General features: G+C 45.2%; 1 protein-coding gene across 2 annotated transcripts in view; it reads left to right on the top strand.

Moving 5' to 3' along the window:
• The window catches only part of trpm3 (transient receptor potential cation channel, subfamily M, member 3), a 191,646-nt gene that overhangs the window by 77,127 nt on the left and 98,656 nt on the right, over positions 1 to 15,863 (top strand). For both annotated transcript variants that reach the window (XM_046347796.1, XM_046347797.1), the window contains exons 2-6: positions 5,642 to 5,721; positions 8,478 to 8,679; positions 8,828 to 9,041; positions 9,859 to 9,983; positions 12,699 to 12,870. In XM_046347796.1, the coding sequence (XP_046203752.1) occupies positions 5,642 to 5,721; positions 8,478 to 8,679; positions 8,828 to 9,041; positions 9,859 to 9,983; positions 12,699 to 12,870 (793 nt within the window). The remainder of the gene's footprint in view (positions 1 to 5,641; positions 5,722 to 8,477; positions 8,680 to 8,827; positions 9,042 to 9,858; positions 9,984 to 12,698; positions 12,871 to 15,863) is intronic.

Genomic DNA, 15,863 nt, shown 5'->3' with positions numbered 1-15,863 from the left:
TCAATTGCTGCAAATTTGTATTCATTGGGAAATTATTTTTTATTTTTTTCAAGCGATTCTGTTTGCTAGTTGCCTTCCTTTGAATAATTGATGCACCTTTCTACAAACAGAATTTAGTTTTAAAGACTGTTGTGGACACAGGAGAGTGCATGAATGATTATTATTGTGATTTAAAGAAAAGTATAGTCCTCTCAAATGAAAAACATACTGTTCTGACTATAACTCAATGTTAAATCATTTATAAAAAAATATTTTCTCTCAAATAGACAACAGAACATCTTTTTTAATTTGACCCTTTATTTAACTAGGCAAGTCAGTTAAGAACAAATTCTTATTTACAATGATGGCCTACTCCAGCGACGCTGGGCCAATCGTGCGTCGCCCTGTGGGACTCCCAATCACGGCTGGATGTGATACAGCCTGGATTCAAACCAGGGACTTATATGAACCCTCTTGCACTGAGATTCAGTGCCTTAGACCACTGTGCCACTTGGAGCCCACATGTTTATGTGTTTCCCTGTATGCTAAGCTAAAGGGTAAATGTGTGTTGTAAATGGTTCTGATGAGGACATAGCAGTGATGGTGTAAAATATAAAAAGCTCAACACACATCTATTAAGGTTGAAGTTATTTATTTCATCATTTTTTCCCCAATGCTTTTCAAGACGGATAAAAGCGTCTGCTAAATGGCATATATATATATATATATATATATATATATATATATATATATATATATATATATATATATATATATATATAAAAGACACTGAAATGTTTTCGCATGTATCTTCTTCAGTCATGAGTCACCTAACTGGGATAGTCAATTAAAAGAAGACGCTCACCCAAGCAAGCAGTGTGTCTTTTAGTATGGATATCATGAAAGTATGGATATCATGAAAGTATGGATATCATGAAAGTATGGATATCATGAAAGTATGGATATCATGAAAGTATGGATATCATGAAAGTATGGATATCATGAATTAAGCACAATGGAAATTGTGCTTTGACGTTAATTGGAAACTTCCACTGTTTGCATTTGTTCTAAGATAAAGGAAAAGTCATGGAAAAGACAAAAAAAAAGTTTAAAGATACTTTATTTGATATACATGGTAATTAAAAAGTGTGAAGTGCAATTGAGACAAGTAGCTAAGAATCTAATCCTATGGCTCAGTGCTACCGCCAACGCTCCAATTAGTGTGACAGCAATTCAGTTAGAGAGAATATTTTTGCACAGTAAGAAAACAGATGAAGAGAAATCCATAATTTCAGTGAGATTTCTCCAGAGTTCAGATGTAATTCTCTTTTTATTAATATTATTATTTTCATTTTCATGAAGTTAAGTACAAATAGCATCTATGTCAACCAAAGAAGAAAAACATGTTGCATACCTGCTAAATGTATTAATGTTGGTTTATTTTGGAACAGATCAGTTAGACAGTTGGCTGTTCATTTGATGTGGTGTTTGAACAGACTCCCCACTAGTATTAGTAATGAAAAAGAGAGGGAGAAACAAGGAGAGGGAGAGAGAGAGGGGGAGAGGGAGTGGAGAGAGAGATAGAGTCTGTAATGTTGTCTTGACCCATGACAGGTTGTCTGATTTCCCTTACTCACAACCAAGACAACCAAGACACTACCAGCCAGCCAGCCAGCCAGCCTGACACACACACACACACACACACACACACACACACACACACACACACACACACACACACACACACACACACACACACACACACACACACACACACACACACACACACACACACACACACACACACACACACACACACACACACACACACACACACACACACACACACACACACACACACCGTGCTTCCCATGCCCTGGCACTAGTTGGCAGACGTCAGGTATGCACCCCAGAGACAAATCTTAATTACACAATGGAGTTTGGGCCACCCCATCATACCATGTCAAAACTCATAAACAAAACCAGTGAGACGGAGACAGAGAGAGAAAGCAGGGGGAGACAGAATGTTCAATATACTAGAGAGAGAGATACATAGAGAGAGAGACACACACAGAGAGCGAGAGAGAGAGAGAGAGAGAGAGAGAGAGAGAGAGAGAGAGAGAGAGACAAAGAGAGAGCCACAGAGAGAGAACCACAAAGAAGATTGTGGAGGGTCTCCTTTTCTACCCCAGGGGTGGTTTTCTGTTGTTTGAGGCTTTGGCACAGGTTGTGTTGTGTTTTCTGTGTTGTGTGGTTTTCTGGTCTTATCTTCTTTTTACTGAGAACACGAGAGCAGCGGCAGTAGGCTCATGCCAGCACTGTCACGCCTAATTTTGTCAAAAACGGGAGGGAGAGATCTACTTTGTGCTTGTGCGCAGCGGCGTATGAATACATTGGTCGCATCCTGTCGGGGGAGGGGAGGGGGGCTGCTTGCTGAGTCATCGCGGTCAGGTTGACCTGTGTAAAGTGGCCCCCCTACCCCTCCCCTTCCCGTGGCTTGACTTGTTCAGAGTAATGGTTAATCGTGGGAAGTCTGGTGTTAGGGTAAGTGTGCCTGTGTGGAGGGAGGCCTGCCTGGGGGTTGGAGGTCGGTGCCTGAGGGGGTTTTGGCGTGCCGTGGGGGGACAGGGCCAGTCAGGCAGAGAGACAGCGTGTTGTTCTTTTTCTGACGGAGGGGAAAAGCCCTGTACAAGCAGAGCAGGCTGGGAACAGGGGACGCAAATTCTCCCGGAATAAAGCAGAGAAAAGTCCTCCTTTTGTTTTGCCTTGTGGTGTTCCTGCCACAGCTGCTGTGGGTTTTGGGAGGCTCGGTTCCCCTCCTCTAGTGTCTTTTAGCTGTCCCGTCCTGCTGTCGGGAGGCAACAGAGTGTTCCGGACACTCCTACCATCATACTCATCTCCACAACACTTCATGTCCACTAACACTTCCTGTGTGAATGGGGTCAATGTGCATCTTTGTACAGAAAATGCTTTCACATTATATCCCCCCAGCGGTGTTGTTGGAGTCCAGGCTCTGTTCACCAGGCTCTGTTCACCAGGCTCTGTTCACCAGGCTCTGTTCACCAGGCTCTGTTCACCAGGTTCTGTTCACCAGGCTCTGTTCACCAGGCTCTGTTCACCAGGCTCTGCTCACCAGGCTCTGTTCACCAGGCTCTGTTCACCAGGCTCTGTTCACCAGGCTCTGTTCACCAGGCTCTAGCAGGGTATAATTGACTCTCTCCTTCAGACCCTGCAGTAGACATGACAGCCGCATGCCCCGACACACACACTTGTTTCCATTGGCTGTCAGTTGTGCTGTAATCCCATGGAAATGAGGAAATATTTCATATTCAAGGACTCCGCAGGGGCAGGATGAAGAACTTCACATTTCTGAGAAACTCAAACAGAATTTACTGCCTGGGTGCACAGACCATCCGTTTACTCTCTGCACTTTATCTCAATGGGGAAGTAAATGATACTGAACAAAAATATAAACGCAACATGTAACAATTTTAACGGTTTTACTCAGTTACAGTACATATAAGGAAATCGGTCAATTGAAATACATTTATTACACCCTAATCTATCATTTCACATGACTGGGAATACAGATATGCATCTGTTGGTCACAGATACCTTAAAAAAAGGTAGGGTGTGGATCAGAAAACCAGTCAGTATCTGGTGTTACCACCATTTGCGTCATGCAGTGAAACACATCTCCTAAGTATAGTTGATCACGCTGTTGATTGTGGCCTGTAGAATGTTGTCCCACTCCTCGTTAATGGCTGTACAAAGTTGCTGGATATTGGCGGGAACTGGAACACGCTGTCGTACAGGTCGATCCAGAGCATCACAACCATTTTCAATGGGTGGTATGTCTGATGAGTATGCAGGCCATGGAAGAACTGGGACATGTTCAGCTTCCAGGAATTGTGTACAGAACCTTGCGTCATGTGGCCATGCATTATCATGCTGAAACATGAGGGGATGTCGGTGGATGAATGGCATGACAATGGGCTTCAGGATCTGATCACGGTGTCTCCGTGCATTCAAATTGCCATCGATAAAATGCAATTATGTTCGTTGGCCATAGCTTATGCTTGCTCATACCATAACCTCACCGCCACCACGGGGCACTCAATTTACAATGTTGACATAAGCAAACCACTCGCCCACACGACGCCACATGTCTGCCATCTGCCTGGTACAGTTGAAACCGCTATTCATCTGTGAAGAGCACACTTCTCCAGCATGCCAGTGGCCACCGAAGGTGAGTGAAGACAGATCAAGACCCTGGTGAGGATGACGAGCACGCAGATGAGCTTCCCTGAGACAGTTTCTGACAGTTTTTGCAGAAATTATTTGGTTAATCAAACCCACAGTTTCATCAGCTGTCTGGGTAGCTGGTCTCTGACGATCCCGGAGGTGAATAAGCAGGATGTGGAGGTGGGCTGGTGTGGTTACACGTGGTCTGTGGTTGTGAGGCCAATTGGACGTACTGCCAAAATCTCCAAAATGACGTTGGAGGCGGCTTATAGTAGATTAATGAACATTCAATTATCTGGCAACAGCGCTGATGGACATTCGTGCAGTCAGCATGCCAATTGTACGCTCCCTCAAAACTTGAGACATCTGTGGCATTGTGTTTTGTGACAAAACTGTACATTTAAGAGTGGCCTTGTATTGCCCCAGCACAAGGTGCTCCTGTGTAATTAGCATGCTGTTTAATCAGCTTCTTGATATGCCGCACCTTTCAGGTGGATGAATTATCTTGGCAAAAGAGAAATGCTCATTAACAGGGATGTAAACAAATTTGTGCACAACATTTGAGAGAAATGTGATTTTTGTTCTTATGGAACATTCTGGGATCTTTTATTTCAGCTTATTAAACATGGGACCAACACTTTACATTGCGTTTAAGTTTATATTTTTGTTCAATGTATATTAAATATTTGCATTTGAGTGTGTGTTAGTTTGCATGGTTATGATTGCATGCAAATCTTTGATAGTCATTTCCAACACAATTATTTTATTTTTCTTTATTTAACTAGGCAAGTCAGTTAAGAACAAATTCTTACTTACAATGACGGCCTAATGGGACAAAGTGGGTTGACTGCCTTGTTCAGAACAACAGATTTCTACCTTGTCAGCTCGGGGATTCGATCCAGCAACCTTTGGTTAACGAGCTGACAACGTAAAAATCTGTCGTTCTGTCCCTGAACAAGGCAATTAACCCGCTGTTCCTAGGCCGTCATTGAAAATTATAATTTGTTCTTAACTGACTTGCCTAGTTAAATAAAATGAAACATTTTCAAGACCTCAAATTGTGCATCTTAAATAGGCCTAGTCGATATCAGATAGGAAACCTGTGGCTTGTATCTATGCACTTCAAATTCTGCAAGAGCTAGCTACCTGGTTCTTGAAGAGAATTGGTCTCTGTAAGAAAAACAAAACCCTTCTTCCCATTCTAATGAAGAGTTGTTGTTGTTTGGTAGAGAAAGGCCTCTTATCTTCCCAGGGCCGACTGGGCTCCGACTCAGACTGGGGCTTAGCTGGGTACTAGCTGCCTGCATGCCTCCTGATGTGCCGCCTGTGATTCTCTCGTCTACCTCTCTTAAGTTAAGAGTCCTGTGGTCTGAGTTTGAGTAACTAGCTGACTGAGCATCTTCTCTTCTCTCCGCAGGCACAGAAATCGTGGATTGAGAGAGCCTTCAACAAGAGAGAATGTGTTCATATCATAGTGAGTGCCAAAGACCCCCATAGGTATGTGAAAAGTACTAAAAGACAACTTTGTTGTTCAATGTGAATGGGAAATTCATATTTTTGCTGTCTTACTGTCACGTTCTGTCCATCGTTCGTATGTGTTTTCCTTGTTTTAGTGTTGGTCAGGACGTGAGCTGGGTGGGCATTCTATGTTGTGTGTCTGGTTTGTCTATTTCTATGTTTGACCTGCTATGGTTCTCAATCAGAGGCAGGTGTTAGTCATTGTCTCTGATTGGGAACCATATTTAGGTAGCCTGTTTTGTGTTGGGTTTTGTGGGTGATTGTTCCTGTCTTTGTGTTTGCACCAGATAGGACTGTTTAGGTTTTCACTTTTCTTGTTTTGTATAGTCTGTTCATGTATAGTCGTCTTAATTAAAAACATGAATAACCACCACGCCGCATTTTGGTCCGCCTCTCTTTCACCAGAAGAAAACCCTTACACTTACACTATATATACAAAAGTATGTGGTAACCCCTTCAAATTAGTGTATACGGCTATTTCAGCCACTCCCGTTGCTGATGTGTATCAAATTGAGCAGACAGCCAGACAAACATTGGCAGTAGAATGGCCTTACTGAAGAGCTCAGTGACTTTCAAAGTGGCACCGTCATAGGACGCCACTTTCCAACAAGTCAGTTCGTCAAATTTTTGTCAAACTGTAAGTGCTGTTATTGTGAACTGGAAACGTCTAGGAGCAACAATGGCTCAGCCAGAAGTGGTAGGCCACACAAGCTCGCAGAACGGGACCGCCGAGTGATGAAGCGCATAGTGCTTAAAAATCATCTGTCCTTTGTTGCAACACTCACTACCGAGTTCCAAACTGCCCCTGGAAGCAATGTCAGCACAAGAACTGTTTGTCATCATGAAATCGGTTTCCATTGCCGAGCAGCCGCACACAAACCTAAGATAACCATGCACAATGCCAAGCGTTGGCTGGAGTGGTGTAAAGCTCATCACCATTGGACTCTGGAGCAGTGGAAATCCGTTTTCTGGAGTGATGAATCACGCTCACCATCTGGTAGTCCGACGGACAAATCTGGGTTTGGCGTATGCCAGGAGAACGCCACCTGCCCCAATGCATAGTGCTGTAAAGTTTGGTGGTGTAGTAATAATGGTCTGAGGCAGTTTTTCATGGTTCGGGATAGGCCCCCTAGTTCCAGTGAACAGAAATAATAACGCGACAGCATACATTGACATTCTAGATGATTTTGTGCTTCCAACTTTGTGGCAACAATTTGACATGACAATGCTCGCGTGCACAAAGCAAGGTCCATACAGAAATGGTTTGTCGAGATCGGTGTGGAAAAACTTGACTGGCCTGCAGAGAGCCCTGACCTCAACCCTTTGGGATGAATTGGAAAGCCGACTGCGAGCCAGGCCATATGGCAAACATCCGTGCCCGACCACACTAATGCTCTTGTGGCTGAATGGAATCAAGTCCCTACAGAAATGTTCCAACATCCAGTGGAAAGCATTCCCAGAAGAGTGAAAGCTGTTATAGCAGCAATGGAGGGACCAACTCCATATTCATGCTCATGACATTGGAATGTGATGTTCGACGAGCATTGTATGTTAGTCCCAATCTCCCGGACACCACACAAGGCATAGTGGAAGCAGCATCCAAAGCAGCTGTGTTCAAAATTGGCAGCAATGTTAAATATTTCTTAGCCAAATCAACTCAAAGACTTGTTTGAAGTAACATAAAGGTGAATAGCCCCCAAACAATGTACATTACATGGTTGCCCCCAGCTCCCCAATTGATTTGTAGCTAGAGGTGGCTAAAGTTAGCTGTTTAAAGAAATCAGAACTGTGGATTACAGTCTCTTCTGGCCTATATAATACTGTCAGGGTAAGGAACCATATAACTGTAATGTCTAAAACACCAAAGATTCACCACACACACAGTCTCATTCACATTTTATTTTACATTTATTTTAGCAAGGGAGCCCTGCAGATGTTTCATTCTCTAAAAAAAGGAGGTATCTCTAAAGGACCTTATTAAATATATGAATATTTAATGAATCTGCCATATGTTATGCATAAGTGGCCATTCAGAACAAGCATAACAGACACACAATAAAATGCTGTGAATGACCAAAATCACTCCATTTCTAGGGAGCTACATCACACTGACATAAAGAATGCTATGGGCAGAACATAACACCTGTCACAGACATATTTCTGCATTAAAGAAACCAAGAATGATGCTTTCAAAAATGACATGTAATGAAGCAGTGAACACAGAATAAGTAAAGCTCTGGAGGGAAAATGAGGGGGCTCCAGGATCAAATAGTTACTCATCTGGAAAAACTGGGTCGACGACATGCAAGTGAAGAGAAATGTGTTTTTTCTTTGATCTCAGGCCGGTGTTTACATCATCTCAGAATAAAGATTCCAGTTGTCTGCCCTCAGGGACTCCTGTCTGGACCTGTCTCATTTCAACTCCATTATGTCCAATGTATGTGACTATTGACTACTAGTATGTCTAATGGCTATGATATTATGAGCATAATTCTAGCACATTTACAGAGGCTTTATCAGAGATTTGTACAAAGCAGAGAGAGTGGGCTGCATGGGGTTTGTGTGAACGGCCTTTGAACTCCATTCTCTCACAGTAGATGAACGGGAACCTGCCCGACATGTCACTTCCTCCTTCCCAGATCTAGTGCACATCTGGTGTCTGATCAGAAGAATGCAACGTTCAGAATGTTTCACCTCACCTCTGACTACCTGTCCCCTCTCTTGCGCCTCCCCAGGTGCTGCTGTGGCCGTCTGATTGGTCAGCACGTTGGCCTGCCCCCCGGCATCTCCTCCAGTCAGAATGACAAGACGGAGCGTCTGGCTAAGAATGACAGCCTATCAGAGAAATGGTCAATCAGCAAACACACCCAGCTCAGCCCCACCGACGCCTTCGGAACCATTGAGTTCCAGGGAGGGGGCCACTCCAACAAAGCCATGGTGACCACTTTATACCTCGGGTTGAATGATATAACACATAAAGGGTGGATAGACAGATAACAAAATATCTCTCATTGTAATCTATATTACACGTTGATGTTATACCAAACAAATTACAGCTATTGGTTATTTGTATGATCATTTGCAGTATGTGCGTGTGTCCTACGACACCAAGCCAGACCTCCTGCTGCACCTGATGACCAAGGAGTGGCAGCTGGACCTTCCCAAGCTGCTCATCTCGGTGCATGGGGGCTTGCAGAACTTTGAGTTGCAGCCCAAACTCAAACAGGTCTTTGGCAAGGGCCTCATCAAGGCTGCAATGACAACCGGAGCCTGGATCTTCACCGGCGGGGTCAACACAGGTGGGCTGGGTGGGTGGAGGCATGAAAAAGGCCCACTTAGTGGGCTAATAACAACCACGTGCTGTGACGTTGTTACCCATTAACCCTACGCTTCTGTTTATCACTGCTCTTGCGTTGTGTTGTGGATGTGAAAAATCAATACTAGTGTTAGTAAAAAAAAAAAAAAAAATCCTCAGCCTAACCTTGACCCTAGCCACAACATTACATTTGGGTTTAATCTGGTTGGCGGGTGGTAACCTCGAAGGGTTAGGTAACTGTATAGATGTAGGTCATAAACAGAAAGAGAAGAGAGAAACAGAGGGGCAGAGGTGGGGAGATGGGAGGATGAATAATTGACGGAGAGGAGGATTTCGGGGACAAAAGGAAGTGGACAGTGAGTGTCAGGTAGAGGGATGAAATGAGATTCCCCTCAGGTGTGACTGGGGGAGAGGGAGAGAGATTGAGAGAGGGTGGTGGGGCTGAGATATACCTTTCTGTCGCTCTGTCTCTGCTTTGCGGTGTAAATGTTTTTATGTTTTCGTAGTCTGTGTATAATTTATCTAAGATTACTCTATGTATCAATCCTGACAGAATGGCCCTCTTTCTTCATCTCTCTTTCAAACACACGTACAACTCTCACTCACATGCATAATCTATTCTCTCTCTCGTCTCACATCCATACACACACACACACACACACACACACACACACACACACACACACACACACACACACACACACACACACACACACACACACACACACACACACACACACACACACACACACACACACACACACACACACACACACACACACACACACACACACACTCAGGGGTGATCCGGCATGTGGGTGATGCGCTAAAGGACCATGCCTCTAAATCTCGGGGGAAGATCTGCACTATTGGCATCGCCCCCTGGGGCATCGTGGAGAACCAGGAGGACCTGGTGGGAAAAGACGTAAGTTACAGTGTGTGTGTGGGTGCGCGTGTGTGTTTGTGAGTCAAATCAAATGCATTTGTCACATGCTTCGTAAACAACAGTGACATGCTTACTTACGGGCCCTTCCCAACAATGCAGAGAGAAATATTTAACACAAGGAATAAATATACAATGAGTAACAATAACTTGGCTATAAACACTTTTAGAAAAAGGGGTTCCAAAAGGGTTCTTCGGCTGTCCCCATTTTGAGTTAGTGCATGTAGCAACTCTGTAGTCACGGTTCGTTGTTAGTGTATTATTTATTTGTTTTTGTCTTTGCTTAGTTTCACTTTCTAATAAAATATGTGGAAGTCAACATTCGCTGCGCCTTGGTCCAATATTTATTCCAGCGAACGTGACAGAATATCCCATCAAACCAGGAACAAGCAGCATGTTCACCAGGTGAAGGATTTCTGGACATCAGAAGGAGATAATGGAGGACAGCGACGACGACAGGGTTCGCGGCTACAGAAAGCCCAAGGACAACCTCAAGTTTCCTTGGGGAGGGCACATGGCGCTGGCGACTGAGCAGAGGGAAGAGCCTGAGACTGTTAGGGAGGCAATGGCGAAGTTGGGAGAGAGTGAGATGAGAGAGATGTTGTGCAAGTGTGTTCTGCTCAACATCCGACCAGAGGATCCGGTTAGCAGTCTGGTGCAACCTAGGCCGGTTGCATGCTTCTGGCCTCAAGTGCGCCTCTCCAGTCCGGTACGTCATGTGTCTCCTCCTCGCACTCTCCCTGAAGTGCGTGTCCCCAGTCTGGTATGTCCTGTGCCTGCTCCTCGCACTCTCCCTCAAGTGCGCCTTCCCAGTCCAGTATGTCCTGTGCCTGCTCCTCGCACTCTCCCTGAAGTGTGTGTCCCCAGTCCGGTGCGTCCTATGCCTGTTCCTCGCACTCTCCCTGAAGTGCGTGTCCCCAGTCCAGTGCGTCCTGTGCCTGTTCCTCTCACTCTCCCTGAAGTGTGTGTCCCCAGTCCGGTACGTCCTGTGCCTGCTCCTCTCACTCTCCCTGAAGTGCGTGTCCCCAGTCCGGTGCATCCTGTGCCTGTTCCTCTCACTCTCCCTGAAGTTCGTGTCCCCAGCCCGGTACGTCCTGCTCCTCGCACTCTCCCTGAAGTGCGTGTCCCCAGTCCGGTACGTCCTGTGCCTGCTCCTCGTACGATCCCCAGCCCAGAACTTCCAGCGACAGTTCCCAGTCCGGAGGTTCCGGCGACAATTCCCAGTCCGGAGCTCCGGCGACAGTTCCCAGTCCGGAGCTGCCGGCGACAGTTCCACGGTCCAGAACCTCCGTCGACAGTTCCACGGTCCGGAACCTCCGGCGACAGTCCAGGATCAGCAACCTGCTGAGACGGTCCACGGTCCGGAACCTCCAGCTCCATGGCCGGAGCCTTCCCCTGCACCGATGCCCAGTCCAGACACGGCGTCCAGTCCCTCTCTATTGCAGGAGTCTTCCTCTACACCGTTGTCCAGGCCAGGGCAGGTGTCCAGTCCCGCTCCATGGCAGGACCCTTCCTCTGCATCGAGATCCAGTCTAGGCACTGTGTTCAGCCTGGGTGGATCCGGGGATGAGCAGGTTCTTCGGCCTGCACCAGAGCCACCACCAAAGATTGTGGATCTGCGAGTTGAGCGGGTTCTTCGTCCCGCACCAGAGCCGCCCCCGTTGCTGGAGGATCCGTGGGATGAGCGGGTATTTTGTCCCGCACCAGAGCCGCCACCGACACCAAATCACCCCCCCTACCCTCCCTATTTGGTTTCATTTTTTGTGGTCGGAGTGGGGGGGAGAAACCATTGTTTCTCTATGGTGAAGTGGGTCAGGGCGTAACTGGGGGTGATCTAGTTTATTTATTTCTATGTGGTGTTCCAGTTTATTTTCTATGTTGGTGATTTGTATGATTCCCAATTAGAGGCAGCTGGTAATCGTTGTCTCTAATTGGGGATCACATTTAAGGAGCTGTTTTTCCCACCTGTGTTTATGGGATATTGTTTTGAGTTAGTGCACATAGCAACTCTGTAGTCACGGTTCGTTGTTAGTTTGTTGTTTATTTGTTTTTGTCTTTGCTTAGTTTCACTTTCTAATCAAATATGTGGAACTCAACATTCGCTGCGCCTTGGTCCGATATTTATTCCAGCAAACGTGACAATAGGGTACCAGTACCGAGTCGATATGCAGGAGTACAAGGTAATTGAGGTTGATATGTACATATAGGTAGGGTTAAAGTGACTAGGCAACAGGATAGATAGTAAATACTAGCAGCAGACTTGGTGCATCAGTACTGCTTGCCGTTCAGTAGCAGAAAGAACAGTCCAGGACTTTGGTGGCTGGAGTGTTTGACAATCTTTAGGGCCTTCCTCTGACACTGCCTGATATAGAGGTCCTGGATGGCAGGGAGCTCGGCCCCAGTGATGTACTAGGCTGTAAGCACTACCCTCTGTCACGCCTTGCGGTTGGATGCCAAATCAGTTGCCATACCAAGCGGTAATGCAGCTTTTTGAGGATCTGAAGGCACATGCCAAATCTTTTCAGGCTCTTGGGCTGCCTCATCGCTGTCAGTGATCAGGCCAGACACTGTTGTGTCGTCAGCAAACTTAATGATGGTGTTGGAGTCGTGCGCGGCCACGACTCCAACACTAGTTTATTATATTCAACTGCTGAGTAAACAAAATATGTTAATGAAAATTTTGTTGTGGTTCAACAGGTGGTCCGACCGTACCAGACCATGTCCAACCCACTGAGCAAGCTGACCGTGCTCAACAGCCTGCACTCCCACTTCATCCTGGCCGATAATGGGACCACAGGGAAGTACGGTGCTGAGGTCAAACTCCGCAGACAGCTGGAGAAACACATCTCCCTGCAGAAGATCAACACACGTAAGTGGGGCTCGCCACTGTCTATCATACCAAAAGCCAATGACTGGCTGTGAAAAGAAAGGGAAATACCTGCACAGTGCACACTGTTCAAATGACAACCTCCTAACATTGCTGTATTTACTTCTGGGAGAGTGGCTAATTAAATATTGTGCAGGTGTTTCCCTTCACATCCCTTAAGTCATATACCGGCTGGATGTTGGTCACTGCTAAGAACCAATGACTGTCCAATCCTAGACCTCCATTGCTCTTACAGTGAAATTTGGTCATAGATCTCCAGTGAGATCATGGCATCATGATGAACATAACATTATTTAATGGCCCAATGTAACAGCTAGATTGCAAATGAAGTCAAAACATACTGCGGGTTTACTCTGAATATTTACACTTTATCTGAGGTGTCCAGTGAGCAAGCTGTTCCTCGTTGTCATTGTGTATCGACACAAAACCACCCCTGTAAACATGCTGAGTGAACCAACAGTGCCTTTATCTCCAACTGATTGAATTGGGCCCCCGAAGTACTACCATTTTATCAGGTAGGTTAATTGAGTTCACATTTCTGTTTTAACAGAGACAACCTGGCCAATATTCCATGTTCATGGTAGGTTGGCTGTCAGATTTAGCCCAAGGTGATTCTCCTCAAAAGGCTTTGAAACTGTCCCTCTCTCTCTGAGGTTTTTTCCTCAACCAAGTATTTAACCACCTGACACAGCTCTTCATCGCCTCAACTGAAGCCAGTAATCCTCCCCTTCCACTCCCTTGTATGTGTGTGTATGTGTGCATGTGTGAGTGCAGGTGTGTATGCACGTGTGTGTGTGTGTGTGTGTGTGTGTGTGTGTGTGTGTGTGTGTGTGTGTGTGTGTGTGTGTGTGTGTGTGTGTGTGTGTGTGTGTGTGTGTGTGTGTGTGTGTGTGTGTGTGTGTGTGTGTGTGTGTGTGTGTGTGTGTGTGTGTGTGTGTGTGTGTGTGTGTTTAAGAGAGAAATTGGTCTGAAAGGTTTTTTACTGATGCAGAGCTTGAGCATGTAATCAACACAGCCATTGCTGGCGATGAGAGCACAATGAATGATCTCAGATGCTCAGAATATATCTGTGTGTTAGTTATATATTTCACAACGGTATTATTCCTGAAGAAGGATTGTGTGCTCCTCTGTCTGAGGACCTTGTCACATGACATTGATCCTACTTCAATTTCCATTGTATCATGGAGCCTGATAGCCAAATTCATTTGCATAAACATAAAATAAATTATGTGCACATCTCGTTGCCTCCACTCTTGACATAGACTTCTCAATTGTATGATTTCAAATGGAGCAAAGCTGGAATTAACCTGCATCTGAAATCTGTTTCTTTCAGCTATAATTGATTATATCTGTCTGCTAGTTTTATCAACAAATTGCCTTATTAATGATTTATTTAGGTTTTTTTACCCCCTTTTTCGTGGTATACAATTGGTAGTTACAGTCTTGTCTCATCGCTGCAACTCCCTTACGGACTCGGGAGAGGCGAAGGTCGAGAGCCGTGCGTCCTCCGAAACACAACCCAACCAAGCCGCACTGCTTCTTGACATAATGCCCACTTAACCCAGAAGCCAGCTGCACCAATCTGTCAGAGGAAACAGTACACCTGGCGATCGTGTCAGCATGCACTGCGCCCAGCCTGCCACAGGAGTCGCTAGTGCGCAGTGGGACAAGAACATCCCTGACGGCCAAACCCTCCCCTAACCCAGACAATGCTGGGGCAATTGTGCACCGCCCCATGGATCTCCCAGTCGCGGCCGGCTACGACAGAGCCTGGACTCGAAACCAGAATCTCTAGTGGCACAGCTAGTACTGCGATGCAGTGCCTTTGACCACTGCGCCACATCGGAGGTCCTATTCAAGTTTTTAACCTTTATTTAACTAGGCAATTAAGAACAAATTCTTATTTAAAATGACGGCCTAAAAGTATTCTATGCTTATGAATAAAACTGAAGCAAGAATTTATAGCCAATATTTCCCATTTTGCACAGTATACCTTATGGAAATAGGACTGCTATATCACATTTTATGACTGCATCATCCCCTTTTTTCATGTAATTTCTGTCCATAACAGGGAATTGGTGCCCAGTAGGCCTATCCTGTTTGAGTAAACTGATACAATGGCTGCCTTTACTAATAATGTTGCACTAACGCTCAGGACCCGTTTCCCGAAATTTTCTGAAGGCTAAGTTCATCATGGATCTAAGGTTTTTTGGAAACCGGCCCTGTCTGTTTGTACTGTCATTCATCCAAACTCCTTCGTGCCCTCACCTTGCCTAATGACTCCATACATTCCCCTGTGTATAACTTCACATACCATGTCCTGTTACACTACAAACACTTATGCAATGTGATACTGTATTATTGGTATACACATAAATGTCAAAATGTTTCATAAGTATATTAAAAAAAATAGAAAATGTTGTGAGCATTCAACCCTGACCTTTTGACTGCATCAGTGTTGTACTTTTTAAATATCCATCAGATACTGTAGAGTTTATATAGCCCCTGTTTTTACCATCCAGTCAAACAGACAAAGCAGTAACCCTAGCCCACAGGCTGAGATTACACTCACAAATGACAACTGTGAAGTCAACAGGAAGCAGGAAGAGATGTGCCTTCTTTGTCCATCCTGTCATGTGACCTATGGGCTTCCCTTTGTCATCCTATGCCTGGGCTCATATAAAGGGGGCTGGGGAGGCAAAGGGACGCCCAGTCGTCATAACAGCATCCCAACCGACCATATATAGCGTAATTAACAACATCCTCAACTAACTCACCATCCCCAAATCAAGCAGTCCACAAACCATTCCAAACCAGAACAGTAAGCATCACTACATTAACAGCATCCTTTTCATCCTCATTTAAAGCCTGGATGCATTTAATTAATTCAGTTGTTAGAAAAGCTTACTGCTGGTTTGTTGAGTGACACTGATAGTGTAGTGCTCAAATCAAATCAACTTATATTTGTCACATGC

This window comes from Oncorhynchus gorbuscha, linkage group LG04 (assembly GCF_021184085.1).
Source record: "Oncorhynchus gorbuscha isolate QuinsamMale2020 ecotype Even-year linkage group LG04, OgorEven_v1.0, whole genome shotgun sequence".
In the NCBI taxonomy this organism is placed as follows: domain Eukaryota; kingdom Metazoa; phylum Chordata; class Actinopteri; order Salmoniformes; family Salmonidae; genus Oncorhynchus; species Oncorhynchus gorbuscha.
The sequence above is the reverse complement of the archived record's forward strand: the minus strand, read 5'-3'. Positions and strand labels throughout refer to the sequence as shown.